Source organism: Pseudophryne corroboree, chromosome 1 (assembly GCF_028390025.1).
Source record: "Pseudophryne corroboree isolate aPseCor3 chromosome 1, aPseCor3.hap2, whole genome shotgun sequence".
Lineage (NCBI taxonomy): Eukaryota > Metazoa > Chordata > Amphibia > Anura > Myobatrachidae > Pseudophryne > Pseudophryne corroboree.
In genome coordinates, this window is record NC_086444.1 from 137747786 (window position 1) to 137765922 (window position 18137).

At 42.9% G+C, this 18137-nt stretch overlaps 1 protein-coding gene across 1 annotated transcript in view; it reads right to left on the reverse strand.

Moving 5' to 3' along the window:
* The window catches only part of ADAMTS6 (ADAM metallopeptidase with thrombospondin type 1 motif 6), a 452024-nt gene that overhangs the window by 141846 nt on the left and 292041 nt on the right, over positions 1-18137 (reverse strand). Inside the window, exon 11 of the mRNA XM_063963153.1 lies at positions 5564-5705. Coding sequence (XP_063819223.1) covers positions 5564-5705 — 142 coding nt within the window. The remainder of the gene's footprint in view (positions 1-5563; positions 5706-18137) is intronic.

Here is an 18137-nt window from a genome sequence, read left to right on the forward strand (position 1 = left end):
TTGATCTTCATGGATTCGGTTAAATCGGGTATGGTTCCCAAAGACTGGCGTATAGCGGAGGTAGTGCCGATATTCAAAAAGGGGAGCAAAGCTGAACCAGGTAATTATAGACCTGTTAGTCTTACATCTATAGTGGGGAAAGTATTGGAAGGTATTCTAAGGGACGGTATTCAAAAGTTCCTTGAAGCAAATAAGGTCATTAAAAGGAACCAACATGGATTTGTGAAGGACACATCATGTCAAACCAACTTACTTGGCTTTTATGAAACAGCAAGTGCGAACCTTGATCAGGGTAAGGAGGTGTATGTAATCTTTTTAGACTTTGCCAAAGCTTTCGACACTGTACCACACATGCGTCTTATCTATAAGCTACAAGAAATAGGGCTAGGGAGCACAATATGCACTTGGGTCAGTAATTGGTTGGATAATAGGGAGCAGCGCGTTGTGGTCAATGGATCATTTTCAAATTGGACTAAAGTACTAAGTGGTGTGCCACAAAGGTCTGTACTTGGACCACTTTTGTTCAACATTTTCATCAATGACCTAACAGTAGGTCTAGAGAGCATGGTGTCAATTTTCACAGACAATACAAAATTGCGTAAGGTTATAAATACGGAGGGGGATGCTGACTCTCTTCAGAACGACTTAATTAAACTGGACGCATGGGCAGAAAAATGGAGAATGAGTTTCAACACAGACAAGTGTAAGGTAATGCACTGTGGGGGCAAGACCAGAAATTACACCTACATACTAAATGGGGTAATACTAGAGGATTCTGTACTGGAAAAAGACTTAGGGGTTCACATATATAACACATTAAGCAGCAGTACCCAAAGTAGGAGTGCAGCAAAGAAGGCTAATAAGATATTAGCATGCATAAAACGGGGAATTGATGCAAGGGACGAGAGTATTATACTCCCATTATATAAATCACTAGTGAGGCCACATCTTGAATACTGTGTGCAATTTTGGGCACCATATTACAAAAAGGATATCCTGGAGCTAGAAAAGGTTCAGAGGCCGGCGACCAAACTAATTAAGGGCATGGAGACGCTGGAATACGAGGAAAGGCTTGCAAGGCTAGGCATGCTTACATTGGAAAAGAGGAGACTAAGAGGGGACATGATCAACATCTACAAATATATAAGGGGTTAATATATACAGAGCTTGGGAGGGACCTGTTTTCCATAAGATCAGAACAGAGGACACGTGGTCACTCGCTTAGGTTAGAGGAGAGGAGTTTCCGCACATTGAGGCGAAAAGTTTTTTTTACAGTAAGGACAATATGTGTTTGGAAATCCCTGCCTGAGAGAGTAGTAACAGCGGACTCAGTCAACACCTTTAAGAATGGGTTAGATAAATTCCTATTGGATAAAGATATTCAGGGTTATGGTGCGTAGGCACGCATTATAGTTAATATAACTAGTCTTAACATAAAAATAACTAGTCCTATACTAAGACTGCATAGGAGACCACTAATAGGTTGAACTCGATGGACAGTTGTCTTTTTTCAACCTTAGTTACTATGTTACTATATATTCATTATTTCCAGTCATAAGCAGTAGCACACATACAGCTTTCACACTGGAAATTAAGAAGCATTTGGGGGATTATAGGTAACCAGGCTTATAACCGATTACCAGTTCTTTTATCTTATTTATTATTTATTACCAGTTATTTATATAGTGCACGCATATTCAGCAGCGCTTTACAGAGAATATTTGGCCATTCACATCAGTCCCTGCCCCAGTGGAGCTTACAATCTATATTCCCTACCACATGTACACGCACACACATTCACACTAGTGTTAATTTTTGTGTTGGGAGTCAATTAACCTACCAGTATATTTTTAGATTCTGGGAGGAAACCGGAGTACCCAGAGGAAACCCTCGCAAGCACAGGGAGAATATACAAACTCCACACAGGCCATGGTGGGAATCGAACCCATGGCCTCATTGCTGTGAGGCAGTAATGCTAACCATTACACCGTCCATGCTAACCCAATCTTAGAACCAATTACAAAGCCCCTATAGTGTGCTATCACATAATTATGTTTTTGTCTGTATACCAGACTTTACCATGTCTCAGTAAAGTACTAAAAGTTGGGCTGCTTCTCAAATAAATTGGATAAAGTTTTCATACATAAAGAACTGGAAACAGTTTTTGGAACAAAAGAGCCCAAAAACTGCTCTGTATTGCTCACTTTACATTAAAAGATACAAGGTGTCATGTTACTATGATGAAATTCATCCCAAGTATTGTATGTGTCAGGGTACAAACTGCTTATTTAGCAGTCCTTTCACTGCACATTTTACCATGGCCGCTAGGGAACATATCCTGCAGGTGCGAAGTCCGAACTTTGCTGTTTTGTATGAGGACTACAGTGTAGAGGATTAATAGGGTAAGTATGGCCTGCCCTACAGAATGATGAGAAGACACAACAAAGGAAATAGATGCTTCTTTATATCTGGTCTGTCATGTTATGTAGGGCAAATATGGTAAAGCCTGCCATAACCTGCGAATCAGGATACCACAACATTGACCATTTAAGGATTTCCATCTGTGCGACAGGTCAAATATTAATTCATATGAATATGATCAATAACACCCTGAAGGCGTTGGGTATGGTATGTCGGCGGCCGGCATACCAACGCTGGGATCCCGGACGCCAGAATGCTGGCAGGAGGGCGCGTGCTGCGCTCGCTACAGGTTCTGTTTCCACTCTATGGGTGTTGTGGACACCCACGAGTGGGAATAGCCCCTGTTAGCCGAGATTACGGCTGTTGGCATCGTCAGTGGTTGGGATTTCGGCTGTTGGCATTGTCAGTGGTCGGGATTCCAGCGTTGGTATCCTGACCGCCGGGCTCCCGACTGCTAGCAATGTAACCGCATCCCCGATAGGAATGTTTAGGTGTTTTGAACAAATGAGAAGCTGACACTGTGTAGTTTAGTATTAGAGATTCCAAGGACTGACAGAACTATTAAAAAAAATAGAAAAGTAAGTGCACACTCCAAGCATCAAGAATACTGATCATTGAAACAAGCTTGATAAACGCCTACAATTAACATAAAGCTCAACTGAAGTTCTCAGCACAAATTTGGCCAAAATAAATGATGAATTGGTGTGATGGAAAGGACAGTCTGCACTTCCACCAATACTAGTGAAAGATAAAGAGGTCTAAAGTGCGTCAAACAAATATTGGTGAGAAGAAATAATAATAATTTTATTTATGTACTGCTATTTTTCCAATAGCACTCAAAGCGCTTGAAGTATAAAGTACTTTGGGGGTCATTCCGAGTTGTTCGCTCGCAAGCTGCTTTTAGCAGCTTTGCACACGCTAAGCCGCCGCCTACTGGGAGTGAATCTTAGCTTATCAAAATTGGGAACGAAAGATTAGCAGAATTGCGAATAGACACTTCTTAGCAGTTTCTGAGTAGCTCCACACTTACTCGGCATCTGCGATCAGTTCAGTGCTTGTCGTTCCTGGTTTGACGTCACAAACACACCCAGCGTTCGCCCAGACACTCCTCCGTTTCTCCAGCCACTCCCGCGTTTTTCCCAGAAACGGTAGCGTTTTTTCACACACTCCCATAAAACGGCCTGTTTCCGCCCAGAAACACCCACTTCCTGTCAATCACACTCCGATCACCAGAACGAAGAAAAAACCTTGTAATGCCGTGAGTAAAATTCCTAACTGCATAGCAAATTTACTTGGCGCAGTCGCACTGCGGACATTGCGCATGCGCAATAGCGACTAATCGCTCCGTTGCGAGAAAAAAATAACGAGCGAACAACTCGGAATGACCCCCTTTGTACAATTATTGGTGAGATATAAGGTAGAGATGTGCACGGACCCCTATGTTTTGATTTTGGTTGTAATTCATTGTGTTTTGGTTTTATCATAACCACCCTCAAGTGTTTTGGTTCGGATTCAGATTTCGGTTTGAATTTAAAATAGATTAAAAAAACCCAGCTAAAATCATATAATTTTTGCAATCCAAAACCTAAAATTTAGATTAAAAATCCAAATTCCAAATTATGAGAAGATTTGAACCGAGACTCTGGGATCTCCTCAAGAGATCTGTACCGGGATTTGGTTTGGTTTAGATCCATAAAATTTGGGTGGATTCTGGAGAACCACACAACACCTCTCTAGTATAAAGAGCTTCATACAAATACTCTCGAGAAAAAATGTGGTGTAAAGTGCTTCAAACAAATATTGGTGAGAAATAATGAGGTATAAAGTGCTTCATACAAATATTGGTGAGAAAAAATGTGGTGTAAAGTGCTTCAAACAAATATTGGTGAGAAATAATGAGGTATAAAGTGCTTCATACAAATATTGGTGTGAAATAATGAGGTATACTATAAAGTGCTTCACACAAATACTCTTGAGAAATAATGAGGCAAAAAGTGATTCATACAAATACTCTTGAGAAATAATCAGGTATAAAGTGATTCATACAAATACTGGTGAGAAATAATGCGGTATGAAGTGCTTTATACCACCTAGAAATCAAACTGCAGAGTACATTTAAGAATTACTTCACAAAACCAAACGTTCATACAATTATATTCACATATCATAATCATCTGTACCCATATATCTGTTCATTATCAAAAAAGTTATACAGGAAGTACCAGTAATCGTCAGAAACTCCAAGCAAGTTCTCCCATTGTTTTGCTTCATTAAAATGTTAGTCCCATAAAATAACTTTCAGTCATATTGAAATCTTACTTCAATTATTAGTTTTGAATACTACTTACACTGAAGTTTTATGCAAAATTTCTCAAAAGAATTAATTTAATACATTTAATGAAAGGAAATATGGTCATATTATCACACATATAGTAACAGTTCTATATGAAACAGAAGGGGAGGGGGGGGGGGGGTTGTGCAGAGTCCATTCCAACACAGTGGCCCTTATTCCGAGTTGTTCGCTCGCTAGCTGCTTTTAGCAGCATTGCACACGCTAAGCCGCCGCCCTCTGGGAGTGTATCTTAGCTTAGCAGAATTGCGAACGAAAGATTAGCAGAATTGCGAATAGAAAATTCTTAGCAGTTTCTGAGTAGCTCGAGACTTACCCCTACACTGCGATCAGTTCAGTCAGTTTTGTTCCTGGTTTGACGTCACAAACACACCCAGCGTTCGCCCAGACACTCCCCCGTTACTCCAGCCACTACCGCGTTTTTCCCTGAAACGCCTGCATTTTTCCGCACACTCCCATTAAACGGCCAGTTTCCGCCCAGAAACACCCATTTCCTGTCAATCACACTCCGATCACCAGAACGATGAAAATCTTCGTTAGGCCGTGAGTAAAATACCAAACTTTTGTGCTAATTTACTTGGCGCAGGCGCACTGCGAACATTGCGCATGCGCAGTTTGCGACAAATCGCTCCGTTGCGAAAAAAACTAACGAGCAAACAACTCGGAATGAGAGCCAGTATGTGAATGGAAACTCCTTTCATATCATACTTGCTAAGTAAACATGCCCCTGGAGATAGTCACATCTAGTCGGTCACCACCTATTTAATCAGTGTAAAGATGACAACTTCTTACCCCATATTTACATTGGCGTGATGTTGCTCCATATTGAAAGCGACACTGTTCATCTGCATCATACACCTGACCTGGAGCCACTGCAGGGTACACAAAGTCACGTTTTGGAGGTTCGTTGTCGAGGCATGTACCACGGCCTGAACTGGGTAACACAGAACAGGATTAGGATGGGTAGATTGGGGGATATACGGATCAGTCTCATATAACAGTAGTACTACTCACTGAGAAAGATATGAAACCTCTCACTGGCTCCAGTAGAAATAAACACAGAAAACAGGGGAAAAAGTAAATCATTAACCAACACAACTTGAAATATCTCACATACTTGAAGAGCCTAGAAATTGTTGATTCTGAAAAGACACCCAATTTCTTGGTATCTTCAAACTAGGGGGTTGATGTACAAATGTGTCCTCTTACATCTTTGCTCCGTGCGCTAAAAATCGCGTTACACATGAGTGTGCCGTGTGACTCAGTAGCGCTGAGCCTCTTTTATAAATTTTTTCCGCAAAAAATGCATCTTAGACGCACAGTAGTGTAATAGGACACACAAGCAGCTTCTGCTGATTAAAATGATATTCGGCATGCCTATATTCTGTGTGTAACTGCGAGTGTATCTGCATACAAAATGATATGCTATAGTGTTTGCTATCTCATTTGCAGTAAGCTCCGATAGAGGAAAAGTGGAGGTGTTGTCCTTAGCAACTATCAGATTCTAGCTATCAGACTACATAGACTGTACTAAATGATAGCTAGACTATGTGATTGGTTGCTATGGGAAATACCTCTACTTGTCATCAAGGTTTGATAAAATCTCCCTCTTAGCATGAACCAATCAGATCCAAGATGGGAACACAATGAAACATATACCTGTAATAATATGTATTTTGGATTTAGATAGAGTCGCAATTACACACAGGATAAGACGCATTTTCGTGGAAAAAAATGAAAAAAACGACGCCTGGCGCTACTGAGTCCCACCACGGCATGGCGCAACTTCAGGGGCTATTTAGCGTGATGTATGAGGACACATCTGTACTGTATCAAGCAGTACAGACTCAACTTGCACCTAATTGAATTGACCCCTTAATGTGATTTTTTTCCAAATAAAATACACTCTGAAGAGCCATTGTTGGACATTTATAGAAACAAGCGGCAGTGAGAAGTGTTGATTAGGGAGCAGAGAGAAAGGGTGCACACAGGGCCGGTTCGAGGGCCCTCGGCGGCCAGGGCAGGGGCGTGGCTTAATACAGGGGGCGTGGCCAGTTACGCCCCCTGTACAGTAGAAGCGCCGCTTAAATGCTGAGCGGTGCGCGATGACGTCATCGCGCACCGCACAGCAAAAGGTCCTCTCCACGAAGGGAAACTAGACGCGTAGCGTCTAGTTCCTTTCGCGGAGAGGACCTTTGCTGTGCGGTGCGCGATGACGTCATCGCGCACCGCTCAGCAAAGGTCCTCTCCGCGAAGGGAAACTAGATGCTACGCGTCTAGTTCCCTTCACAGGGGACCACAGCCGCAGAGCCGGGGGACACAGCGGGCAGCGGAGGGCAAAGCAGTGACGGATCTTGCCATGGTGCGGCGCCCTCCGGATGGCGCCAGCCCCCCGGGCAAAAGTCCTGCTTGCCCGTGGCAAGATCCGCTACTGTGTGCACAGTAGCTAAAACATAATTGTATGTTCCCAATTGCTACTGTTTGGGATTTGGGTTGTATAGGGGAAGAATTTGTAAGCAAACCATTGTCATACAATTGTCATTACACTATGTTACAATGGGGGAAATTTACTAAGCTCCCGATTTTGACCGAGATGCCGTTTTTTCATCAAAGTGTCATCTCGGTAATTTACTAAACTCAAATCACGGCAGTGATGAGGGCATTCGTAATATTTTGAAGTCCTAGGAAAAAAATCACGAATGAATACACCATCGGTCAAAACGCGGCTGTTTAAGTATGAATCTCGGTCATTTACTAAGAAGTGCAAAGCAAAAAAAAAACAAACACTGCCGTGAAAAATTACAACTCGTAAAAAAGTGCTAAAAAAAAACAGACCTTTATTTTTTATTCGTGATTGGATAGGCATGCACGGATCCATGAGATCCGTGCATGTATATCAGTGGGAAGGGGTGGGAAAGTGCTTATTTTTTTTAAAAAAATTGCGTGGGGTCCCCCCTCCTAAGCATAACCAGCCTCGGGCTCTTTGAGCCGATCCTGGTTGCAGAAATATGGGGAAAAAATTGACAGGGGTTCCCCCATATTTAAGCAACCAGCATCGGGCTCTGCGCCTGGTCCTGGTTCCAAAAATACGGGGGACAAAAAGAGTAGGGGTCCCCCGTATTTTTAAAACCAGCACCGGGCTCCACTAGCTGGACAGATAATGCCACAGCCGGGGGTCACTTTTATATAGTGCCCTGCGGCCGTGGCATCAAAAATCCAACTAGTCACCCCTGGCCGGGGTACCCTGGGGGAGTGGGGACCCCTTCAATCAAGGGTTCCCCCCCCCCCAGACACCCAAGGGCCAGGGGTGAAGCCCGAGGCTGTCCCCCCCCATCCAATGGGCTGCGGATGGGGGGGCTGATGGCCTTTGTTGTAAAAGAAAAGATATTGTTTTTAGTAGCAGTACTACAAGTCCCAGCAAGCCTCCCCCGCATGCTGGTACTTGGAGAACCACAAGTACCAGCATGCGGCGGAAAAACGGGCCCGCTGGTACCTGTAGTACTACTACTAAAAAAATACCCAAAAAAACACAAGACACACACACCGTGAAAGTATAATTTTATTACATACATACACACATACATACATACTTACCTTATGTTCCCACGCAGGTCGGTCCTCTTCTCCAGTAGAATCCAAGGGGTACCTGTTGAAGAAATTATACTCACGAGATCCAGGGGTCCAGGGTCCTCGGGGAATCCCGGTGTAATCCACGTACTTGAAAAAAAAAAAAAACGCAGAGCCGAGCCACGAACTGAAAGGGGACCCATGTTTTCACATGGGTCACCTTTCCCCGAATGCCAGAAACCCACTCTGACTGATGTCTAAGTGGGTTTCTTCAGCCAATCAGGGAGTGCCACGTTGTAGCACTCTCCTGATCGGCTGTGTGCTCCTGTCCTAACTGACAGGCAGCACACGGCAGTGTTACAATGTAGCGCCTATGCGCTACATTGTAACCAATGCTGGGAACTTTCTGCCCTGCGGTTGACCTAAAGTGACGTCACCGCTGAGCAAGAAAGTTCCCAGCATTGGTTACAATGTAGCGCATAGGCGCTACATTGTAACACTGCCGTGTGCTGCCTGTCAGTTAGGACAGGAGCACACAGCCGATCAGGAGAGTGCTACAACGTGGCACTCCCTGATTGGCTGAAGAAACCCACTTAGACACCAGTCAGAGTGGGTTTCTGGCATTCGGGGAAAGGTGACCCATGTGAAAACATGGGTCCCCTTTCAGTTCGTGGCTCGGCTCTGCGTTTTGTTTTGTTTTTCAAGTACGTGGATTACACCGGGATTCCCCGAGGACCCTGGACCCCTGGATCTCGTGAGTATAATTTCTTCAACAGGTACCCCTTGGATTCTACTGGAGAAGAGGACCGACCTGCGTGGGAACATAAGGTAAGTATGTATGTATGTGTGTATGTATGTAATAAAATTATACTTTCACGGTGTGTGTGTCTTGTGTTTTTTTGGGTATTTTTTTAGTAGTAGTACTACTACAGGTACCAGCGGGCCCGTTTTTCCGCCGCATGCAGGTACTTGTGGTTCTCCAAGTACCAGCATGCGGGGGAGGCTTGCTGGGACTTGTAGTACTGCTACTAAAAACAATATCTTTTCTTTTACAACAAAGGCTATCAGCCCCCCCATCCGCAGCCCATTGGATGGGGGGGGACAGCCTCGGGCTTCACCCCTGGCCCTTGGGTGGCTGGGGGGGGGGGGGACCCCTTGATTGAAGGGGTCCCCACTCCCCCAGGGTACCCCGGCCAGGGGTGACTAGTTGGATTTTTGATGCCACGGCCGCAGGGCACTATATAAAAGTGACCCCCGGCTGTGGCATTATCTGTCCAGCTAGTGGAGCCCGGTGCTGGTTTTAAAAATACGGGGGACCCCTACTCTTTTTGTCCCCCGTATTTTTGGAACCAGGACCAGGCGCAGAGCCCGATGCTGGTTGCTTAAATATGGGGGAACCCCTGTCAATTTTTTTCCCATATTTCTGCAACCAGGATCGGCTCAAAGAGCCCGAGGCTGGTTATGCTTAGGAGGGGGGACCCCACGCAATTTTTTTTTTAGATTTTACAGTGTTTAATTAAAAAAAAAAATGAACCCCAGCACGGATCACACAGATCCGGCCGAGATTAATTGTAAAAAAAGTCGGCAGTGTTTTGCTAATCACTGCCGTAAAAAAAAAAAAACCACGAATGACATCGACATCGGAAGAAAAGAAAAACCCGAATACGGCAGCTAGTCGTAATAAATTCAAAAAGTTGCAGTTTTACACTTTCGATGTCATTCGTGATTGAACTTTGACCTTTTTCCGAAAATTACGAATGTTAGTAAATTTACCCCAATGTACGCACTGATGATGCATGAGGGTTTTAATTGTTCCTCTAAAGGTATGTTCAACAAATGAGGCTGTAGTAACCTTATATATACAGATATACCAGCCATATTGTGTAGCAACACAGACCAACTACTCAGCAGAATTCAGACTACATTTAGGCATGGAAAGAATGTTCCCATCTCCTTATTAGTTTAAGGAGCCGTATGACTTTACTTTGAAGATGTATACTTAAACTCCTTCATCTCATAATAAATTCATCACTGCCTCCAGCAGTGTCATTAAGTCCCCAGCACAGTGTTTATTATTACTTACTTATACCCCTTTTCCAGCTAGAACCTGGGTCCTACCCGGGTAACTGAACCCAGGTTTCAAGCTGTCTGACAGCGGCTTGAAACCACGTTCACACTGCAAGCTGGGTCCGGGTTAGTGGTGGGTATTCTCTCTACCGGCGCTTGGAGATGATATCATCTCCAAGTGCCGGTGATCCGCCATTCTCTCTTGTAAAGGGACCTGGGCAGTGGTGCAAGTATTCAGGTACGCTCGTGTACGGAGTACCCTTAAAAGTTTGGCAGCAGGTACGCAGTACCACCCACTGCACACTTTGAACCTGTGACTGCCATTACCGCAATTATAATGCGCTGCCAAACAACAAAACCATGGTGTTTGGCAGCATGACGGCACCTCCCACTTTGTCAGGGCTACTGGTAGCGCAACGGTGATATCATTAGATCACATCACGCTTCCCCTCCTGGGGGCCGCGGCTGACATGAAGAGAGGAGCCTGGGGACTGAGCTGGGTGCCTTTGCCTGCAGCGTCCAGCTGTTTCCCTTCACTCGGCTCGAGTTACGCATCGGCACTGAGCGGCTTTTGTTCTTCACAGGCTGGACTGCTGGGCATGTCTATGGCTCCACTGTGTGGGGTAATGAATTTTTTAATATAATGTGGACACTAATATATATTTCTATTATTATTTGGGCATTACTATATATTTATTTTGTAATGTGGGACATTACTATATGTGTCTATTATTATGGGGGCATTACTATGTCTTTCTATTGTAATGTAGGGCCCTACTATATATGTCTATTATTATGGGGCATTACTATCTATTTATATTGTAATGTGGCAGAGGCATCACCGGGTCTGGTTACACCCGGTGCGCACTCTGCACCCTCTTAAGTGTGGAAGCATGCTCGCTGGTGAAAATGGGGCAAGGCTTAAGTCAGGTGCGTGACTTCAAGGGGGAACCCAGTGACATCACTCCAGGGGCAGCCTAGCATCATCCGAAGAAGCTGTGCTATCCCAATTGACCAGTAAATGTGCAGTATCAGCGCCTGGATCACAGGAGCCGAGCTCCTGTGAGTGTGAGAGGCAGACATTTTGGTGTCACCCCCTTCGAGGGTGACACGCGGCCCGCAACCCCCTTCTGACGCCACTGTAATGTGGGACACTACTATATATTTCTATTATACCAGGGGCAATATTATATTATATATTCCTGTTACAATGGGGGCATTACTATGTATTTTTATTAAATGGGGAGCATTACAATATATTTCTATTATACTGGGGGGCATTACAATATATTTCTATTATACTGGGGTTATTACTATATATTTCTAGCCTTGCCTCCAGAGTGCAAAGAAAAGGGACTGTGCTGTGTGGCTACACCCCTAGTGTAATGCAACTCCCCCTAGTGTCATGTGGCCATGTCCACTCATGACATGTGACCACGGCCATTTTCCGGCACACTCAGTACACTAAGAAAATGTTTCTACTTGCACCACTGGACCTGGGTCACCCATTTACACTGCACCCTTACCTGGGTAAGGGACCCTTTTCCAATGAGCTGCAACCCGGGCAGACAAAAAAAAAACACCAGAACAAAAAAGCAAGAAAAGCCATAAAGATAAAGGGTACTATTCATAAAAGGTGACGTGCAGATTAATAAATGACCATGATCTGAGGGTAGAAAACATCTGCATTTATAGTGCATTTCTCTACATTACTACTGCATAGTCTGGCTGTCAGTATAAAGCTTGAACCTCTTTAGAAATTAAACATAAGTGTACAAAAAAAACATATAGTAAATCATCTACTTTAACAAAAGAAAAATAACTGTTAATACTTTTACCCAAACTCGTGAATGCAGGCAGCTCAGTACACAATACATCATCATATCATTTGCAGTAAGTTTCGATAGAGGAAAAGTGGAGGTGTTGCCCTTAGCAACTATCAGATTCTAGCTATCAGACTACATAGACTGTACTAAATGATAGCTAGACCATGTGATTGGTTGCTATGGGAAAGACCTCCACTTGACATCAAGGTTTGATAAAATCTCCCTCTTAGCATGAACCAATCAGATGCATGATGGGAACACAGTGAAACATATACCTGTAATAATATGAATGGATTATAGTTACTTTTGAAACTGGGCACAATGCTGGAATCCCATTTCTCCAATAGTACAATTTACAGTACTTTTTTTTTTATCTGTTCCATAAGAATCATATAATTTATTTACAAGTAGTTCCCAGAAATGCATTCTGGGTAACTGTTACAGCTTCAGACAGGTCTAGTCTAAATGCCTGACTTAAACCCAGATTTATCAAGCCTTGGAGAGTGATAAATTGCATGGTGATAAAGTACCAACCAATCAGCTCCTAACTGCCATGTTACAGACTGTGTACAGACTGTGTATGAGCTGATTGGTTGGTACTTTATCACTGTGCAATTTATCACTCTCCAAGGCTTGATAATTCTGGGCCTTATTTTTTTATAATTAAAATGATAAAAGTTGTAAACACGGAATCCAACCCACTTACAGCTGTAGATGAAGGGCATAGCTCAATATTATATGCTGTGCATAGTTTTATCCAGTACATGTTCTGTACGTACCGTGTGGGATTAAATCTATGGACGCAGTCTGACAAATAAAGTGATATGCTATAATCTGCTTTGTTGGTTTATTTAGATTTTACATATTAAGTACTGCAGCTGGAACATCAACCATTTTTTTAAATAACCATTGTTGTGTTGGAAGGCATTCTGAAATTAGTTAAATTCTACTCTGCAGCCCGCACACTACCTCACAAGTGTAATCTTCTAAAGACTCTAAGGAGAGAGTAAGGCTGGGTAGACACTAAGCGATATATCGTTTGTACAGTCGATGAAGGATATATCATCCCGGCCATCGTCTCGTTTGTACAGAACCGGTCCTAGGCATAGGCAAACTAGGCAAATGCCTAGGGGTACAAGCAGCTTCTGCGGATTAAAATGATATGCGGCATGCATATATTCTGTGTCTGACTGTGGCTGTATCTGCATACGAAATGCTATGTTACAGTGTATTCCTAGAAATCATTGTAATGTAGCATTTCGTATGCAGATACAGCCACAGTTGCACACAGAATATAAGCATGCTGCGTATCATTTTAATCAGCAGAAAGGGCACTACTGTGTGATCTAATGTCAATAAAGAGCAATATGGTGTGGTGTATTGTGAATAAGGGGCAATTCAGTGTGATGTAATGTGAATAAGGGGCACTACTGTGAGGAGTAACGTATTTAAGGTAAAGTGGGACTACTGTGTGATGTAACGTGAATACGAGACACTATTGCATGATATAATGTAAATAAAATTGCACTATTGTGTGGCATAATTTGAATTGGGGGTACTATTGTGTGGCCTTGCCCCTTTCCAGCAAGAACACGCCTCTTTTTGGGGCACTGTTCCTATTTAAAATATAGGGGGTAGGAGCACCAAAATGGGAACTGCTATGGGTGATGTTGCTGAGAAAGGGGTGCAGGGCAGAGGCGGAACTAGTGGCAGTACTAGGAGGCACCAGCCAAAATCTTGCCTAGGGCATCATATTGGTTAGGGCCGCCTCTGCGTGTGTAGATCAGATATGTCTGTGAGTGACGTTGTTCACAGACATACTGTATCATGTTAGCTGTGCAGCTAGGCAGATGCCGATATATTGTTACATCTGCCTGTGTGTTTGAGCTACCGACTGACCCATATGCCGGCCGCAGGTACCAGAGACAATGATATCCCTACCAGTTCCAGGTTTTCGAACATGTTGGATTTTGCCAATCATCACACACAATCAACGGCAAAACATTGTTGACGATAGAGTGTTCATATATAGGCCCCTTTAGTAATTATGCTACCTGTTCGCACAGACAGAAATCCTAAAAACAGGAGCTCTTGTAGTACTGAATTTGGGTAACACTGGAATACAGCTAGTGTATAATAGATGTTTCAGTTCGATTCTATTTAAGGCTACTTTAGAATATCAGTGGCCCATGGGCAACAGTAACAGTATTACCATACCTCCAAGGTAAGGAGCTAAAGTTTATATGGAAATATGAAATGCATTCAACCATAAATAATACATACTATTAAGTATTTCCACTAGTACATTTATTATTACTAATAGTGAGGTTTTATTTTTTGGGGCATTTTTTAGATGGATTAAAGCTTTTTTTAGGGATAGTGAGCTTTGAAGAGTTCATAATTTGGACCAGATAGACAAATGTACGCCTGCATTCGCACTGCACACGCTTTAAAGATTAGTGTAAACATGGGCGATGCAGAGTCATACATATATTAATTGCATCCACATATACAACATAAGAGGCGTTAATGGCTTGTAATGGGGCTTAATAGGCATAGTTCAATGAGGGCGTGTTTATGCAAATGCATCCTATGTAGAGTGCGATGTAAGCTAAAAATGCCTATCTGCATCCTAGACAGCTAGTATAAGGTAGGGGATCCAGTCACATTGTCGACAGCTACCATGCTGTTAGGTTTAGGCACCGCTTGGAGGGTTAGGGTGAGGTTACGATTAAGTTGCAGGGGGTACGAGATGGTGCATTAGGTATTATGGGGAGGGTAAGGGTTATACACTAGGGGGTGGGGAGTTAGGGTTAAGCAACTGGGGGTGGGTGTTAGGTATATTGGGGGGGCCAGTCTTAGGCACCTGGGGGTGGGGGTTAGGCACCTAGGGGTGGGGTTTAGGGTTAGGCACTAGGCGGAGGTTAGGATTAGGCTGCAGGGGATAGCGGTTAGGCACAAGGGGAGGTTAGAATTAGGCTGCAGGGGGTGGGGCTTAGGTATTATGGGGAGGGTTAGGCACTAGAGGGAAGTTAGGATTAGGCTGCAGGGGGTGGGGGTTAGGGTTAGGTACTAGGATGAGGGTGAGAGTTAGGTGTGAGAGTTAGGAAGAGGGTTAAAATACTTACCAAAACCACTGCTCTGTTAGGGACTTGCCCAATTAATGAGGTCACCTGGACGCGGTGGGCAGGATGTTATTTATGGCCATAACTACGTGAAGAACCTCGCTCAAAATGCTACATTTTATTGCAATTATTTTTATTAATAAACCGGTAGTGTTTGAATTGTGCACCTGCAACCTTGTCTTTGTATAGAGTACTGAAAGGTCTCCGCAGGGTCACACCTCTCATTACTGGTGTCCACCCCAGGACCCCTCCCCTGAAACCACTGCTCTCTCAGAGGTCTGCACTGGAAGTGATGGTCACATGACTGGGACCTGGAAGCCACTGAGACCAGGTAAGTGACTGCTGGGCCACCAGGGATGTTAGGTCAGTATTTTATCATGTAGACATTATGAATGTCAATATTCTCATGTGAGCTTGAAGCATGTTGATATGGTAGCTGTCAACCTAATATAGCACACCCTAAGGTAGGTGTAAGCCTGAACAGAAAAGGACTAGTAGCATACAGGATGCATCTTGTGATGCAAACGCATAACTAATTTCAACAATGAACTCTGCATAAAGCGCCAATGTGTATAGCATGGAAAATGATATAAACAGCGGGATATAAAAATGGATGTAATATAAAATTTAAGACCAGGCATGATTTGCATTTAATATTTTTGGACGTTTTATATCCAGCAGGAAAAATTTACAATTTTGAAAACCCACCACTTAGTAGATATATTGTACCTGTAAGTCACTACAAGGAACTCATGTATCACACCCATCACTGTAATAATCACTCAGACCAACATAACCATCTAACTTTATTCTACCATCTGACCATGCTCCTAAACCCTGTGGTGTTGATTCATCTTTAATCCTGCAATTTTATAAATTTTTAATCTGCATATCCCCTAAAAAAAAAATATAATCCATGAAATTCATTGGTGCTGAATAAATAATCTGCGGCAGGCTGCAATAGTCTGTGCTGTGAAAGTTAGATTTATGCAGGTCTTTCTAATTCTGTGTATAAGGTTATCATAACCCGAGTCAGAGAATTTATATTTCCCACCACTTGGCAGGAATAACATTTTGTAACTCGTGTATTTTGGCCCTTTCTTTACAGAACTGCTTCAAGTCGTTGATGTTTTTGGCTGCCATTTCTTGTATCAGGTCATGCCACAACATTTCAATAAGGTTAAGGTCAGGACTCTCAGTCCTCCATCCAAAAACAAATTTTTTCTGCTACAGGCATTTGCCTCTTGCGCTTCTTTTTTCAGAAACTTCAATTGATGGGTCAATACCATGACCGGTTCCGGTTAAATTTTAGTGGCACAATCCAGATGTCATTGTTTGATCAATGTCTATGAGCCACCAGCAAATAGTCTCCAAACTATAATCTCCCCAACATCTTGCTGCACAGTTAGTATAAGGTGCTATAGACCAGGGGTCCTCATGTATCACCAACAGGCCATGTTTTGTGGAGGTCTTTAATAATTCACGGGTAAGTTGATCTATTTTGCTGGGTCAGTAATTATCCCACTTGCTTTCACAGACAGAAATCCTCAAAACATGACCAGTTGGGGGAACTTGGCGGTCAAGATTGAGAACCACTACAATGGAGCATTCTTTCAATAGCCTTTGGGAATGTCATTGGCAGACGTGAGTTAGACTGCAATCTTCATTTTGGGGAACAGTGGTTTCTTCCATGATACTGTATCTTCCCCTGCACATTATTCATGTTTGAGATGTTCTTTATGCTGGACACATAAACCCTGAAGTTAGCCATTGCAATGGAGAATTGCTGCTCAACTATTAATTAAGCTAAGCCGCTCCAGGTCTACAGCACATCATACTCTTGTGAGAAACCTATAGTGGATGACACTCATGTGAGCTGTAATGGAGACATTGGATTGTGTATGGTATATTTATATATTATCTGCATTACAGAGGATTTATGGAGCTAATGTTTACATAACTATACTGAAAAAAACATTCATATTAATATAATGGTTTGCTAGAGAGAACTACAGTAAGGAACACATCCCTTCCTCCTATAGGCAGAGGACAACCTTATAACTACATTTCTCCGCCTAGTAGTTCCTCATCACAATGTGCACTGTCATTAGGCTCTCTTCCTGGATCTCCCCCTTGGCGCTAAAGGTAAGTATGACGAGGAACGGTAACTCTAGCTACTCTAGTAAAAAAAAAAAGAAAGAAGTGGGAAACATTTTAAATCAATCAAGTGGGGTGTGAATGAGTACAAAGGAATGTTACAACAGCTAACAGTATGAGTCATTTAATGGAAACTTATTGTGGATGGAGTTAATCATTAAAGGACCACTATGGTTACATATAGGAACCCCTGATGTTACAACTAGGGGGCGATATTGAGGATTTAAACAACACATTACTTGAATAATTTTGGTAATGTAAAAACTGCAATGACGAGGAGCTAGTGCCCTCCGCTAAGGCCATCCAGTGGAAAAAAGATCTATGCATCTGATATTTGACACATTTGAAACAACTTCACCAAATTGAACATTTTTACATGCTTGTTTGCTAGTTTTCCATTTGTGAGTTCCAAAAAAATATCCAATAATACACCTACGCTGGCATACGCTAAATGCCAAGTCAGAAACATTGCTGAATCCAGTCCAGAAGTTGTGGTATGTTTTCCTGTGCCATGTCATTTGTTTATAGCCAAGAAGGTGCAAGGGAGATACAAATGTCTAGACTGGGGAAATGTAGTCTCAACATGGACAGCTAAGTCACTTGTTGGAACTGGGCACCAACCCT